This window comes from Dipodomys spectabilis, unplaced genomic scaffold (assembly GCF_019054845.1).
Source record: "Dipodomys spectabilis isolate Male_0828 unplaced genomic scaffold, ASM1905484v1 ptg000273l, whole genome shotgun sequence".
Classification (NCBI taxonomy): domain Eukaryota; kingdom Metazoa; phylum Chordata; class Mammalia; order Rodentia; family Heteromyidae; genus Dipodomys; species Dipodomys spectabilis.
In genome coordinates this window covers 5,437,428-5,450,200 of record NW_024870950.1, presented here as the reverse complement: position 1 = coordinate 5,450,200, position 12,773 = coordinate 5,437,428, and the positions used below count along the sequence as shown (strand labels likewise).

Sequence of the window (12,773 nt, the reverse complement as noted above, 5' to 3'; positions counted from 1 at the left end):
CTCATTACCCTCATCATGTGAAGAAAGTTTATAGCCATGAATTTGCCCAGGTGTTGATTTACTTTGTTTTATTTTGGGAGGGGGGGGGTGTTGTCGGTCATGGGGTTTGAACTCTGGTCCTGGGCGCTGTCCCTCAGCTCTTCAATTCAAGGCTAGCGCTCTACCACTTGAGCTACAGAGCCACTTCTGGTTTTCTGGTGGTTAATTGGAGATAAGAGTCTCACAGACTTTCCTGCCTGGGCTGGCTTTGAACCTCAACCCTCAGATCTCAGCCTCCTGAGTAGGTAGCGTTACAGGCGGGAGCCACTGGTGCCCAGCTTAGGTGTTGATTTACTTTAAAACTTTTCTTGTTGGGGCTTGGAAGGTGGCTCAGTGGTAGAGTGCTTGCCTTGCATGCCTGAGGCCATGGGTTCAATTCCTCAGCACTACATAAGCAAAAAGAAAGCAGCCAGAAGTGGCGCTGTGGCTCAAGTGGTAGAGCGCTAGCCTTGAGCTGAAGAGCCGAGGGACAGTGCCCAGGAAGAGCCGAGGGACAGTGCCCAGGCCCAGAGTTCAGGCCCCACGACCAGACCTCCCCCCCAAAAAAAAAGAGAGAAAAAAAACTTTTCTTGTTAAGCCGGGTGCTGGTAACTCACACCTGTAATCCTAGCTATTCAGGAGGCTGAGATCTGAGGATCGTGGTTCAAAGCCAGCCCAGGCAGGAAAGTCCATGAGACTCTTATCTCCAATAAACCTAGAAAACCAGAAGTGGCACTGTGGCTCAAGTGGTAGAGCACTTGCCTTGAGCTGAAGAGTGCAGGTACAGTGCCCAAGCCCAGAGTTCAAGCCCCACGACCGACCCCCCCCCCCAAAAAAAAAAAAAAAAAACAACAACCAACTTTTCTTGTTGATTTACTTTAAAACTTTTCTTTGTCCACTACATCTTGTACAACAGCTGTAACTTTAGTGGGATTGGATTCTCCTGTGTATCCTCTGTTTCCTGAGTTAGAAACTCTGGTGTTTCTGTGCAGCTGGCTTTGGACCAAGTTTGACATGATGAATCAGCTTCAAATAAAATCCGATGTTATCTCTTCTCTGGCCACTTGCTTAGGTTCAATGGATGTAATAATACTTTCTGCACTTTGTTCAGATAATGTGAAGAAAAAATATGTAGCAAACAGATTCTTGTAGCTGGTAAAAAAAATACCTAGCAAACAAAGAATCTTATAGCTCATAAAGAGAAATTCAGAGGGAAGATGCTTGCATGCTAGGTGCTCATGTAAGTAACTCAGAAAGATGGCTTATGGTGGCTAAATAAAACATTTGGAGCATTAGAAGTTTCCAATTTTATTATAGTGTTATTGTTTTTAAGTTATGTTGAGATAATTCATTCTTATCAATAAGTTCCTATGTATTTTTACTTTTTCAAGTCAAATAACGTTTGTAGAAATCCTTAAGGTATAAACAATTTCCAAGAAGAGTTTTCCTTGGCTATTTGTATCCACAATAGATTTCATCTCTGGACTCCTCTAGATTTTGAGGTGTGGTGATAGGCAACTGCAGGCAGGAATCTGCCCATCAAGTGATACCTGTTTGTGTTCTGAGCTCAAAGGAAGATGTCTGGAGATCAGGCTCTGGCTGGAAAACAGTAGTTCTGAGGCCACACTGAGAACCTTGGAGAGCTCCACAGACACACGCTGAGACAGGGCTAGCACCGTGGACAGCGGTATAGTCTCTTCTAAGGTTGGATAGCACTAAAACACCCGTATTGAGGGGGACACCTGTTGAAATTTCTGGAGACCTTGGCTTCTGTGTGTCTGGTGAGTGCAATCCTCTAAAGCCATTGCTCTTTCCTTTAGTTTAAATCTTGCTTCATAAATCTAGTTTTCCATCATTTTTTTTTTTTTTTTGGTTGGTCATGGGGCTTGAACTCTGGGCCTGGGCGCTGTCCCTCAGCTCTTCAGCTCAAGGCGAGCGCTCTATCATTTGAGCCACAGTGCCACTTCCGGTTTTCTAAAATTGGAGATAAGAGCCTCAGTGATTTTCCTGCTCAGGCTGGCTTTGAACCGCAATCCTCAGATCTCAGCCACCTGAAAAGCTAGGATTACATGCGTAAGCTACTGGCACCGGGGTCCACTATTTTTTAAGATTTAGTTTTGGTTTGAACTCAGTGTCTTATACTTGCTAGGCAGGTGCTCTACCACTGAGCCACACCAATTTAGAATCATTTTCACAAGTTCTGAAGTAAACTATATTTGGTTATATTTGATACGACATTGGACACACACATATACTAAATCCAGAATACTCTTTATATTGAAAAGTTATTTGTGATGTTTCATTAATGCCTGATTTCGGGTAGTTTGGTGCTGAGTATTTACTTTTTTTAGTTTAGTCTTGAGTATTTTTACATTTATTTTGCAAATGTCTTAATATTTATTACTAAAGTTATATTCCTTTATTTTGTGAATATGACCTTGTCTATCATACTATATTTCTTCAAATAATATATATTGAATTATTAATATAATAAATATCAAGAAGTAAAGGAAATATTATAATCTTTGAGTCCTTGTAGATGAAAACCCTATAAATTACCCAAATCCAGAGTCTGTTTTCTGGATAATTTTCCAGCAGTTTTTTTTTATTTTTTTATATTTTGGGTCCGGTCGTGGGGCCTGAACTCTGGGCCTGGGCGCTGTCCCTCAGCTCTTCAGCTCAAGGCTAGCGCTCTACCACTTGAGCCACAGCGCCACTTCTGGCTTTTTTCTTTTTGCTTATGTGGTGCTGAGGAATCAAACCCAGGGCCTCATGCATGCAAGGCAAGCGCTCTACCACTGAGCCACCTTCCCAGCCCTTTTCCAGCAGTTTTATCATATGTTGTTGTTCGAGGAATAAAGCTACTGTATAATGAAAGGAATCACCCTGTGTTTCACTCAGAGCTTTACCAGAAGATGTTTATTATTTTGGATAGCACTTTTGTGATTTTTGGAAACACCAGCAGACACAGCCTTGTGGCTATGGCACTCAAATTCTATGTGTGCTGGAAACTACGGACTACCTTCTTAGGCTTTTAACCAAATAGAGGTCAAGGTAGTATTGCTTATTACCAATTATATTTGTTTCTCCTTTATTACATTGAAGCCAACAGTTTTTAAATGCGGGCTATTATTCATGAGTTTGTAGGTCATTATTTATGAGGTTCCTGGCAGGAACAAAGTGAATATAATAACATACTTATTTAAAAAGGGGAAACTGAGGCTGAGAGCACAGAATCTACGTGGTCAGGACTACGGGCAAGGGGCAGAGGAGAAGCGCTCGGATTGGTTGGTGACGGGCCGCAGGGGCGGGGCGAGAGCACCAACGAGAGGAGAGCCGCTGCTCCTAGAGCGGCTCGGCCCTCCTGATGACGCACTTCCGGCTGCGCCGCGAAGCTGCGGGCTGCGGAGGTGAGTGCGGGGCTGCGGGCACCGCGCGGTACCTGGCCCAGGGCCGGGTGAGCTCGGAGCGCGTCCCTTCCTCGAGTGGCCTGGGTGAGCTCGGCCTTCCGGTCGGTTGTGGTGGAGACCGAGTCCGGGGAGGGGAGCACGTGGTGGCCCGGGGGTCCTCTGGCCTAGGGCTTTGGACTCGCCCGGGGAGGCCACACCCGCATCGCAGCGCTGGGCCGGCCTCGGAGGCGCCGGGGGCGGCGGTGGCTGCGGGGCGCCGCTGCTGGCGGGGCCGTCGCACGCTGGTACCAGTTGAGGTCGCGCAGGGGCTTTACACAAAGCCTTCTAAGGCAGGAGCCCGTGTTCTCGGGCTGACCCAGGGCTGTGAATCGGGGCCGAGGGAGAGTACAGAAGCACACCTTGTCCCAGGCACCCTGAGCAGGAGCCCGGCTCGTGGCCAAGGCAGAAGCGACGCCAGCCCCTAAAGTACCTGATCCATACTTAGGCTGGAAGAGGACAATGACTCCAAAACGACTTCTTCAGTGTAAAATAAGAATTTAATCGGCTCTAGAATAGAGGTATAGGTAGTTTCAGAATTGCTAGTTTATATCCTCTTAGGAAAAAAATAAATTTACTGGTTAGGGTACAGTATTTGGAGACAGGTCTTCTGTTGAACCCTACTTGCCAGTACTGTTTTCCAGAGTTACTTCTCCCTTCAATGTGGTTTGGTTATACATTGACAAATATAGTTGGGTTCATTTGCTTTTGTTTGTATTTCGTTTTGGGACTTCACATCCAACCTATCCTGGTTGTGTGTTTTGGGGAATATAAACTGAGTGTCATAGTGCTCACTGGTAATCCCAGTACTCCTGATGCTGACACAGGATCCAGAGTTCAAGGACAGCACGGGTTACATAGTGAGTTCAAAGTTAGTCCGAATTACGTAGTAAAATCGGATGTTTAAAAAAAATCACACATATACTAGCAAAATCATCACCGTGAACACATCACCCTATGAAGAAAGAACATTGCTGCATCTGTCACACTTTGTTAATTATAGCCCATTAAAAAATAGGTGTTACAGAACCAAGAATAGCCAAGAACAATCGGAAATAGAACAAAGTGAGGGCTGAGTGCGTAGTTCAATGATAGAATGGTGGCCTGGTATGTGCAAGGCCTGGGTTCAATCTTCAGATTTCCTATAAAGTTTCAGTAATAAAGACAACATAATGGACCAGTGAGTTCCATGAAAATAAAAATAAAAAAGGTATTACACGTGCCTGTGTGTTGTAAACAACATGTTTGTTGTTTTTAAGCTTTATATAAGTGATAACATAGTGTCTATAGTTGTCTGGTATTTGCATAATTCAGTATTTGTTCCTAAATTCACATTGCCTTGTGTCCCCTTGCCGTGTGATTGGGTATGATGCTTGTTTACAGAAAGAAATGAGTAAACAATCTTGAGAACATCTATCTCTTGAACTGAACTGATATATGTTCTATTGTTCTTTAGGCTCTGCATGCGTTTTGCATACACTTTTATAGGATGTTTGTCGGAACTGTCAAATCTTGGGTTTCTTGCAACGAGTATTAGGGCATCAGTAGCATCTAGAAGTCAGTGGGCACTGAGCCAGTGAGCAGATGGCTTCTGTTTCTGCTGTCTGGATGCCTTTGCCTGGGCCTCAGGTTGTCTGTGTTGCTCCTGTGGCTTGTTTCAATTCCCTGTCTCTGTTTTTCCTCAGCTCCAACCCTTCTGTGAGAAGGAGACCTGATGATGACGGCCATGCTCTTGACAGTCTGGCCTCAGGTGAGTGGTATGTGTGGGTCCTTCAGGTCTTCCTCTTGGCCCTTTTAGATTGAGAGCTGAGAAAGTTGCTGGTGAGTGTTTGACTGGAACCTATGTCCATATCCCAGACTGGAACTTGTGGGAAAGGTGGCAGTGGAGGAGTGGCAGAGATTGGGCGAGTGACTGGTGGAGGCAGCAGGAAAGTGAGCCCTTTTGGGAGGAGGCACAGTGAAGGTCCCTGCTCCTCTGTGCAGGAGCACTCCCAGCAGAGGGCGCTGAGTAAATGGGACCACAGAAGCTGCCCTAGTTGGCTGCTTTGTGCATGGGTGTAAATAGAGGAGACTTACAGAAGTTTGGGATTGTCAGTGGCAAGGGTGGCAGGCGAGAGAAGAAACAGGACCAGATCAGCCAGAAGTGTGGCCTCCTCCAGTGAAGAAGAGAGGAGATGGTGATGGGGAGTGGGGTCAAAGAAGAAGGTGGGCTACGTCCCATTGTGTCCTTGGGAAGCTTCCAGAGTTTAGGGTACAGTGGCTCAGCACTTACATTTCTGTTCTTTGTTGTTTTGTTTTTGTTTATTAGAGTCTTACTATGTAGCCCAGGATGACCTTGAACTCTCAATCTTCCTGTCTCAGGCTTCCAAGTACTGACATTACAGGCATATGCTGCCATGCCTAGACAGATTTTTTTTGTGTGTGTGTGTGTGCCAGTCTTGGGGCTTGAATTCAGTGCTAGGTGCTCTCCCTGACCTTTTTTGCTTAAAGCTAGAGCCCTACTATTTGAGTTACAGCTTCACTTCCAGCATTTTAGTGGTTAATTGGAGCTAGAGTCTTACAGACTTTCCTACCTGGGCTGGCTTCCAGCCTCAATCCCCAGATCTTAGCCTCCTGAGTAGTTAGGATTCCAGATGTGAGCCACCAGTACCTAGCTTGCTTGGCCAGATTTCATGTTTTTTTTTTTTTTTTTGTTGGTCATGGGGCTTGAACTCTGGGCCTGGGCGCTGTCCCTCAGCTCTTCAGCTCAAGGCGAGCACTCTACCACTTGAGCTACAGCGCCACTTCCGGTTTTCTGGTGGTTTATTGGAGATAGGAGTCTCACGGTCTCTCCTGCCTGGGCTGGCTTTGAACCGCGATCCTCAGATCTCAGCCTCCTGAGTTGCTAGGATTACAGGCGTGAGCCACCAGCACCCGGCAGATTTCATGTTTTTGATAAGAGTCCTTGACTCTTTCCCTCCAAAATCAGATTTTACATACGCTTCTGGAGACTCATCTGTGGGCCTCTATGAACTCCCCACTGGGAATAGTTGTAGTTGTAGTAACACTGGCAGTGTGCTTTAAGGCTTAGTGTGCTACAGTCACAACACCATCATATTGTGCTCTTGCATGGACCTCCAGGTGCTGTGTTAGGTAGGGTCTAACACCACTGTTAGATGTTAGCTGATAGGTGCTATGTTGGACATTCATTCTGCCAAAAAGAAATGGAAGCAAAGGGAAGTAATGTGCCCAGGATCATAAAGTTACATGGCTCATAACTGTCCATCCACACAAGAGCTGGGGAGCCAGTGTTGTAATGTGATGAGATTTTTTTTTTTTTTCTTTTTTGGCCGGTCCTGGGGCTTGAACTCTGGGCCTGAGCTTTTTTTTGCCCCATGCTAGCACTCTACCACTTGAACTACAGTGTACTTCCTGCTTTTTCTGTGTTTGTGGTACTGAGGAATTGAAACCAGGGCTTCATGTATGCTGTGCAAGCACTCTACTGTTCAGCTACCTTCCTGGCCCAGTGTGATGAGATTTGTGACAGCTGTGTGGAATAATTTTTTTTTTTTTTTTTGGTTGATCATGGGCCTTGGGCGCTGTCTTCAGCTTTTCAGCTCAAGGCTAGTGCTCTACCACTTGAGCCACACTGCCATTTCTGGCTTTTTCTGCTTATGTGGTGCTGAGGAATGGAACCCAGGGCCTCATGAATGCAAGGCAAGCACTCTACCACTGAGCCACCTTCCCAGCCCCTGTGTGGAATAATTTTTAGGAGACATTAAAAAATGAAGTTACCATTCCAGAAAGAATTCTGCTGGTCCAGGTGATGTGAGCTTCCTCAAGGAATGTCAGTGTTCAAGAGGAAGAATCCAACTTAGTGACTGAGACATAAAAACGTTTAGGATGTAGAAGTTCACATGATTAGAGAGGAGAATCAAGAACAACCTTGAGGGTTCCTGTGTGCATGGTGCTGAAACCAGCTGAGGAATGAATTAGGAGATGCCAGCTGTCTGGGAAAAAGGGCAGTGGTATGCAGGGAAGGCCTTTAATTTTGTGCAGAGAAGCTACTTGCCCTGTCAAAGGCCATGCAAAGAGGACTCACAGAAATACCTGTGATTGGACTAGAATTGTTAGTGGGTAGAGGTTTGAGGACCCAAAAGAAAAATCGCAGCTGAGAGGCAATTCCCTGCCAGGATTTGGACTTGAGAGGCAACCCTTTCTGGGGTTACAGAAAGCTGGGCTAGCACAAGGAGAGTCCACCAGGGCCTGCAGCGGGCCAGGAGGGCACAATTGGGCCTGGGAGTGATGCACTGCATCAGCTCTGAGCCAGACAGCTTGTGCATCATATAGCTCAGTGGCAAGAAGAGGAGACACCATGAGGATGGAAGACAGCTGGCCCATAAAGCTGTACTTTCTTCTCTCCTGCACCTTACTAGAGAAGCAGTGAGGTCTTGGGAGAAATTGAATAGCAGAGGACACTGGAAGATGCTATGTGTTGAGATACTCCTAGCCTGGGTGGCCCTGAGCTTCCTCTGCTGGCCATGCTGGAACAGAGCCCAGATCCCCTGGTGGCTATGAAAACAGATGGCAGGTGAGATGGAAGCCAGGCTTGTTGTTTGGGAGTGGCTTGTGGAGGTTACGAGTGAGGTGCAGACAGTGGAGAGGGTCTAAGGTTAGGCACAGAAGGGCCAAGAGCTCACAGGGATGAAGTAGGAAGGGCTGGTGGATCCATCTTGACTTCCTGTGGAGGTCATGGCCTATCTAAAAGAGCAGAATTGCTTTATGGGTATTTGCTTGTAAATTTGTTTTTTGGCCCCATTTATGTTACCATCATGGGTACAAATAAGGGTATGTGCTTTTTCTGGTGTGAGAGAAGATGGGTATTCCCTAGTGTACTTTGCTGGTGATTTTTTTTCTCAGCTCTCATTAATGTTGTGCTTTTCACAAGCTCCCTCCCCATGCCCTTATACTGCCCTGTGCCCCTCACTTAGGGCCTGAGCCGTGGAATTGGCCCTAGGGCAGCAGGAACCTGTTGTTTCAGAAGTCGGTGACCTTCGAGGATGTGGCTGTGTACTTCACTCAGGCGGAATGGGATGGCCTGTCCCCTGCACAGAGGGCCCTGTATAGGGACGTGATGCTGGAGAACTATGGGAACGTGGCCTCCCTTGGTAAGGCTGCTGTCCTCCTGGGATTCAAACTTTGCCATTTGGGGTTTCCTAGCTCTCTTTTCTGTTGTATTATGGTGGGATCTGGTAATCTTTATTCAGTGAACCCTTCTAGGGATGTTTCCAATTTCCTTGCTATAGAGATTGCTGAAAAGGGCAAACCCCAAACCCTTTTGGTGCCAACTTAGGACTTTGCAAAGAATAATATATATATAATTTTGACCTGCCCTAGGGAAGCTGTGTTTTAGACACATTAACTTCCTCTCCCAAAGGGTATCGTCAGGTCCGCTCACTATACTGTAAGGATCTCACTGGTCTCCAGAGTATTTTAGGACTAGGGCAAAGAATGGTGTCCCTGTGGGCAGACTCTCCCATCTTGCTCCATGTTCATTCTCCTGGTCCTTCTCATCCCACCCTCACCTTTCCCAGACATCTCACCTACCCTCCCCACTGCAGGAGTCTGAGAAGAAGTAGGTAATTATTCATCTCTCCTATCTCCTCCCAACCAGGATTTCCACTTCTCAAACCTGCTGTGATCTCACAACTGGAAGAAGGAGATGAGCTGGTGGGTCCATTTCCTCTGGCCACTGGAACTGGAATGGGTTCCTGGGACTTCTGGACTGGTAAGAAACATATTGTCCAGCACCATACAAATATGCCCTATTTATTGGCCAGCCATGCAAGTGTTTTTTTAAATTTTTTTTAAAATTTTTAATTTTTTATTGTGAACATACTGTACAGAGGGGTTACAATTACATGGGCAAAATAATAAGTACATTTCTTATCAAGCATTGTAGCCTCCTCCTTTGTTTACCCTTCACATCCCTTCCCGCCTCCCCCTGCCCCCTATTTTTTTTAATTTTTGCTGGGGATTGAACTAAGGGCTTACTTACCACTCTTTCAAATGTGCAGATTGTCAGTTAGGAAATATTGGGCCCACCAGAAGTCTTCATTTCTGATCATATTTTAAGGTCCTTAATGAAAGGTATTTGCATGTAGAGGCAGCTGCCTGTAGAATGAAGTTCACAAAGCAGCCATCATGATTTCAGCTGAAGATAGAAACATTAATCCCATCCATGTTTGTATGTTAATTGGGTCAGGAATCAAATAAGCTCTAGACAAGTAAAAGGGGAAGGCAAAAGGCATGAGGCCCATGTCAGCAGAGTTGATCTTTAAAAAAAATTTCTTGGCTGGGTGTGGTGACTCACATATGTAGTCCCAGTTTAGTAATTCCAGCTTCTCAGGAGGTGGAAATGGAAAGATTGCAGTTCCAGACCAAAAGCAAAAGGTTACCAAGTTACCAAGATCCTATCTTGGTGAGCAAGGTGAGTTCACAGCGTGCTGTGTTTGCAGCAGTCCAGGAGGTAGAGGTAGGAGGATCAGGGTCTAAATCTGGCCAGGGCAAAAATGCTCAAGAACATCTGAAAAACTAAAGCATAGCTCATGCCATGGAGCACTTGTGAGCTTAGTACTTCTCATTTTTCTTTGCACAAATGGACTCTCCTCTGTGTACTCTATCTTACTTTTCCATTTAATAATACCTTGGATGCTTTTTCATGTTGGTATATATGGATTTCTTTCTTCTGCATGTTTTCTAATGGTTCATTTTCTGTTTTTTGGGTTTTTTTTGTGTGTGTTTTTTTTAAATAGTAGATGTTGATGTCCAGACTGGCAGTAATTTGACAAAGGAAATGTGTGAAGAAAAAGACAGTAGATTGGTTGAAGTTCACAGAGACTTTTCCCAGGAAACAGACTTTTCAGCAGACTGTGTATTAGGGCAACAGCAGGAACTCCACGCAGCAGGATGTGTGAAAAGGGAGAACAGTAGCACCGCTGATGGAATGGTGAAAGATGAGACGAGCCCCCCAGAAGAGTGTCTCACCAGTCAGAGTCCAAACTTGTTACAGTGTCCTACAATCTGTCCTGGAGAGCGACACCCTGAGTGTACAGGAGTGAGGAGAGCCTTTGGCTTTGAGAAGAAACTCATTAAGCTTGAAATAACTAGTACTGGGGAGACACTTTTGAAATGTGAAGATTCAGCGGACTCCTTGAGATGTGCCCCTCAGCTTACTCAGCATCTAGAAAGCTACACTGAGAAGCCTTACCAGTGTGCAGACTGCGGCAAAGCCTTCAGCGTCAACGCGAAATTAATCTGGCATCAAAGACTTCATAGTGGAGAGAAACCCTTCAAATGTGTGGAGTGTGGGAAAGGCTTCAGCTACAGTTCCCACTATATCACACACCGGGCAATCCACAGTGGGGAGAAGCCTTATCAGTGTAAGGTGTGTGGGAAGGCCTTCAGTGTTAATGGGAGTCTAAGCAGGCACCAGAGGACCCATACAGGAGAGAAGCCCTATCAGTGTCAGGAGTGCGGCAGTGGCTTCAGTTGCAGCTCTGCATATATTACCCATCAGAGAGTCCACACTGGAGAGAAACCCTATGAGTGTAATGACTGTGGGAAAGCTTTCAATGTTAATGCAAAATTAGTCCAACATCAGAGAATCCACACTGGAGAGAAGCCTTATGAGTGCAGCGAATGTGGGAAAGGCTTCAGGTGCAGCTCCCAGCTCCGGCAGCACCAGAATGTCCACACGGGAGAGAAGCCTTTTCAGTGTCCAGAGTGTGAAAAAGCCTTCAGCAATAATGCGAAGCTCATTCAGCACCAAAGGATCCACACAGGGGAGAAACCCTATGGATGCAGCGAATGTGGAAAAGCCTTTAGCGTCAAAGGGAAGTTAATCCAGCACCAGAGGATCCACACAGGCGAGAAGCCTTACTTGTGCCGCGAATGTGGGAAAGCCTTCAGGTGCAACTCGCAGCTCCGGCAGCATATGAGAACCCATACTGGAGAGAAGCCCTATGAGTGCCATGAGTGTGGAAAGGCCTTCAGCGTCAATGCCAAACTAATGCAGCATCAGAGAATTCACACTGGAGAGAAACCATTTCAGTGTAACGAGTGTGGGAAATGCTTTACGTCTAAAAGAAACCTCCTGGACCACCATCGAATCCACACTGGGGAGAAACCCTTTCAGTGTAAACAATGTGGGAAAGCCTTCAGCATCAATGCCAAGTTAACCAGGCATCAGCGAATACACACTGGGGAGAAGCCTTTTAAGTGTGTGGAATGTGAGAAAGCATTCAGCTGTAGTTCTGACTACATCGTGCACCAGAGAATCCATACTGGAGAGAAACCCTTCCAGTGTAAGGAGTGTGGCAAAGCCTTTCATGTCAATGCCCATTTAATCCGACATCAGAGGAGCCATACAGGGGAGAAGCCGTTCCGCTGTGTGGAGTGTGGCAAAGGCTTCAGCTTCAGTTCTGACTGTATCATACACCAAACTGTCCACACTTGGAAGAAGCCCTATGTGTGCAGTGTGTGTCGGAAGGCTTTTAGGTTTAGCTTCCAACTTAATCAGCACCAGAACATCCATAATAACACAAAGGCTTAGTATCAAGAGGGGTGAAGATGATGGAAAGCAAATGCCACAATGAATCATGTGTGTATTGCCACAGTTACCTGGGGGAAGTCCCTGAGAGGGAAATGAATGTGGTGGAGTTCCAGCAAGGCTTTCCTGTTTCAATCAGGACTGATGACCAGTTAAAATATCTAATTTTTATGTCAGTTACCAATCAGGAAGTGAGAAAAGATCCCTAGAAGCATCCAGAAAAGCAAATTTTTCAAGGATTAAACAGTTGTTTTACAGTATATTTGTGGAGAAAATTAGATTTCTCCATGGAGAACCACCGTAGGATACTTGAATAAAAGGAAACATAGAAGAGAAGGGGCTCGGAAGGTGGCTCAGTGGTAGAGCGCTTGCCTTGCATGCATGAGGCCCTGGGTTCCATTCCTCAGCACCACATAAGCAAAAAGAAAAAAGCCAGAAGTGGCGCTGTGGCTCAAGTGGTAGAGCACTAGCCTTGAGCTGAAGAACTGAGGGACAGCGCCCAGGCCCAGAGTTCAGGCCCCACAACCGGGCCCCCCCCCCCCCCAAAAAAAAAAAAGAGAGAAATGTTCTTGGATAGGAAAATCCATATTGTTAAAATTTCAAGCTAGGTACTGGTGGCTCACGCCAGCTCTACTCAAGAGACTGAGATCTGAGGATCATAGTTTAAAGCCCAGCCAGGGCAGGAAAGTCTGTGGGACTCTTATCTAATTAACCACCAA

General features: G+C 46.0%; 1 protein-coding gene across 3 annotated transcripts; it reads left to right on the top strand.

Annotated features, from left to right (window-relative positions):
* Positions 1-3,402: 3,402 nt before the first annotated feature.
* Znf23 (zinc finger protein 23) lies at positions 3,403-12,454 on the top strand. Of its 3 annotated transcripts, none has more exons than XM_042700978.1 (5): positions 3,403-3,428; positions 5,150-5,214; positions 8,485-8,611; positions 9,118-9,231; positions 10,262-12,454. In XM_042700978.1, the coding sequence occupies exons 2-5, from the start codon at positions 5,179-5,181 to the stop codon at positions 12,055-12,057; spliced, it is 2,073 nt and encodes a 690-aa protein (XP_042556912.1). In that variant the 5' UTR covers positions 3,403-3,428; positions 5,150-5,178; the 3' UTR covers positions 12,058-12,454. The 3 variants fall into 3 exon arrangements, with proteins under 3 accessions (XP_042556912.1, XP_042556911.1, XP_042556913.1); XM_042700977.1 differs by having other exon boundaries at positions 10,259-12,454; XM_042700979.1 differs by having other exon boundaries at positions 3,406-3,428; positions 8,435-8,611; positions 10,259-12,454.
* Positions 12,455-12,773: the final 319 nt, after the last annotated feature.

Bases quoted from the DNA above. Each gene is read 5' to 3' on its own strand.
- Znf23 (XM_042700977.1), top strand. From the start codon at position 5,179: ATGATGACGGCCATGCTCTTGACAGTCTGGCCTCAG. The intron at 8,612-9,117 runs GTAAGGCTGCTG...CCTCCCAACCAG, and splicing joins TGGGAACGTGGCCTCCCTTG to GATTTCCACTTCTCAAACCT. The intron at 9,232-10,258 runs GTAAGAAACATA...TTTTTTAAATAG, and splicing joins TTCCTGGGACTTCTGGACTG to TAGATGTTGATGTCCAGACT.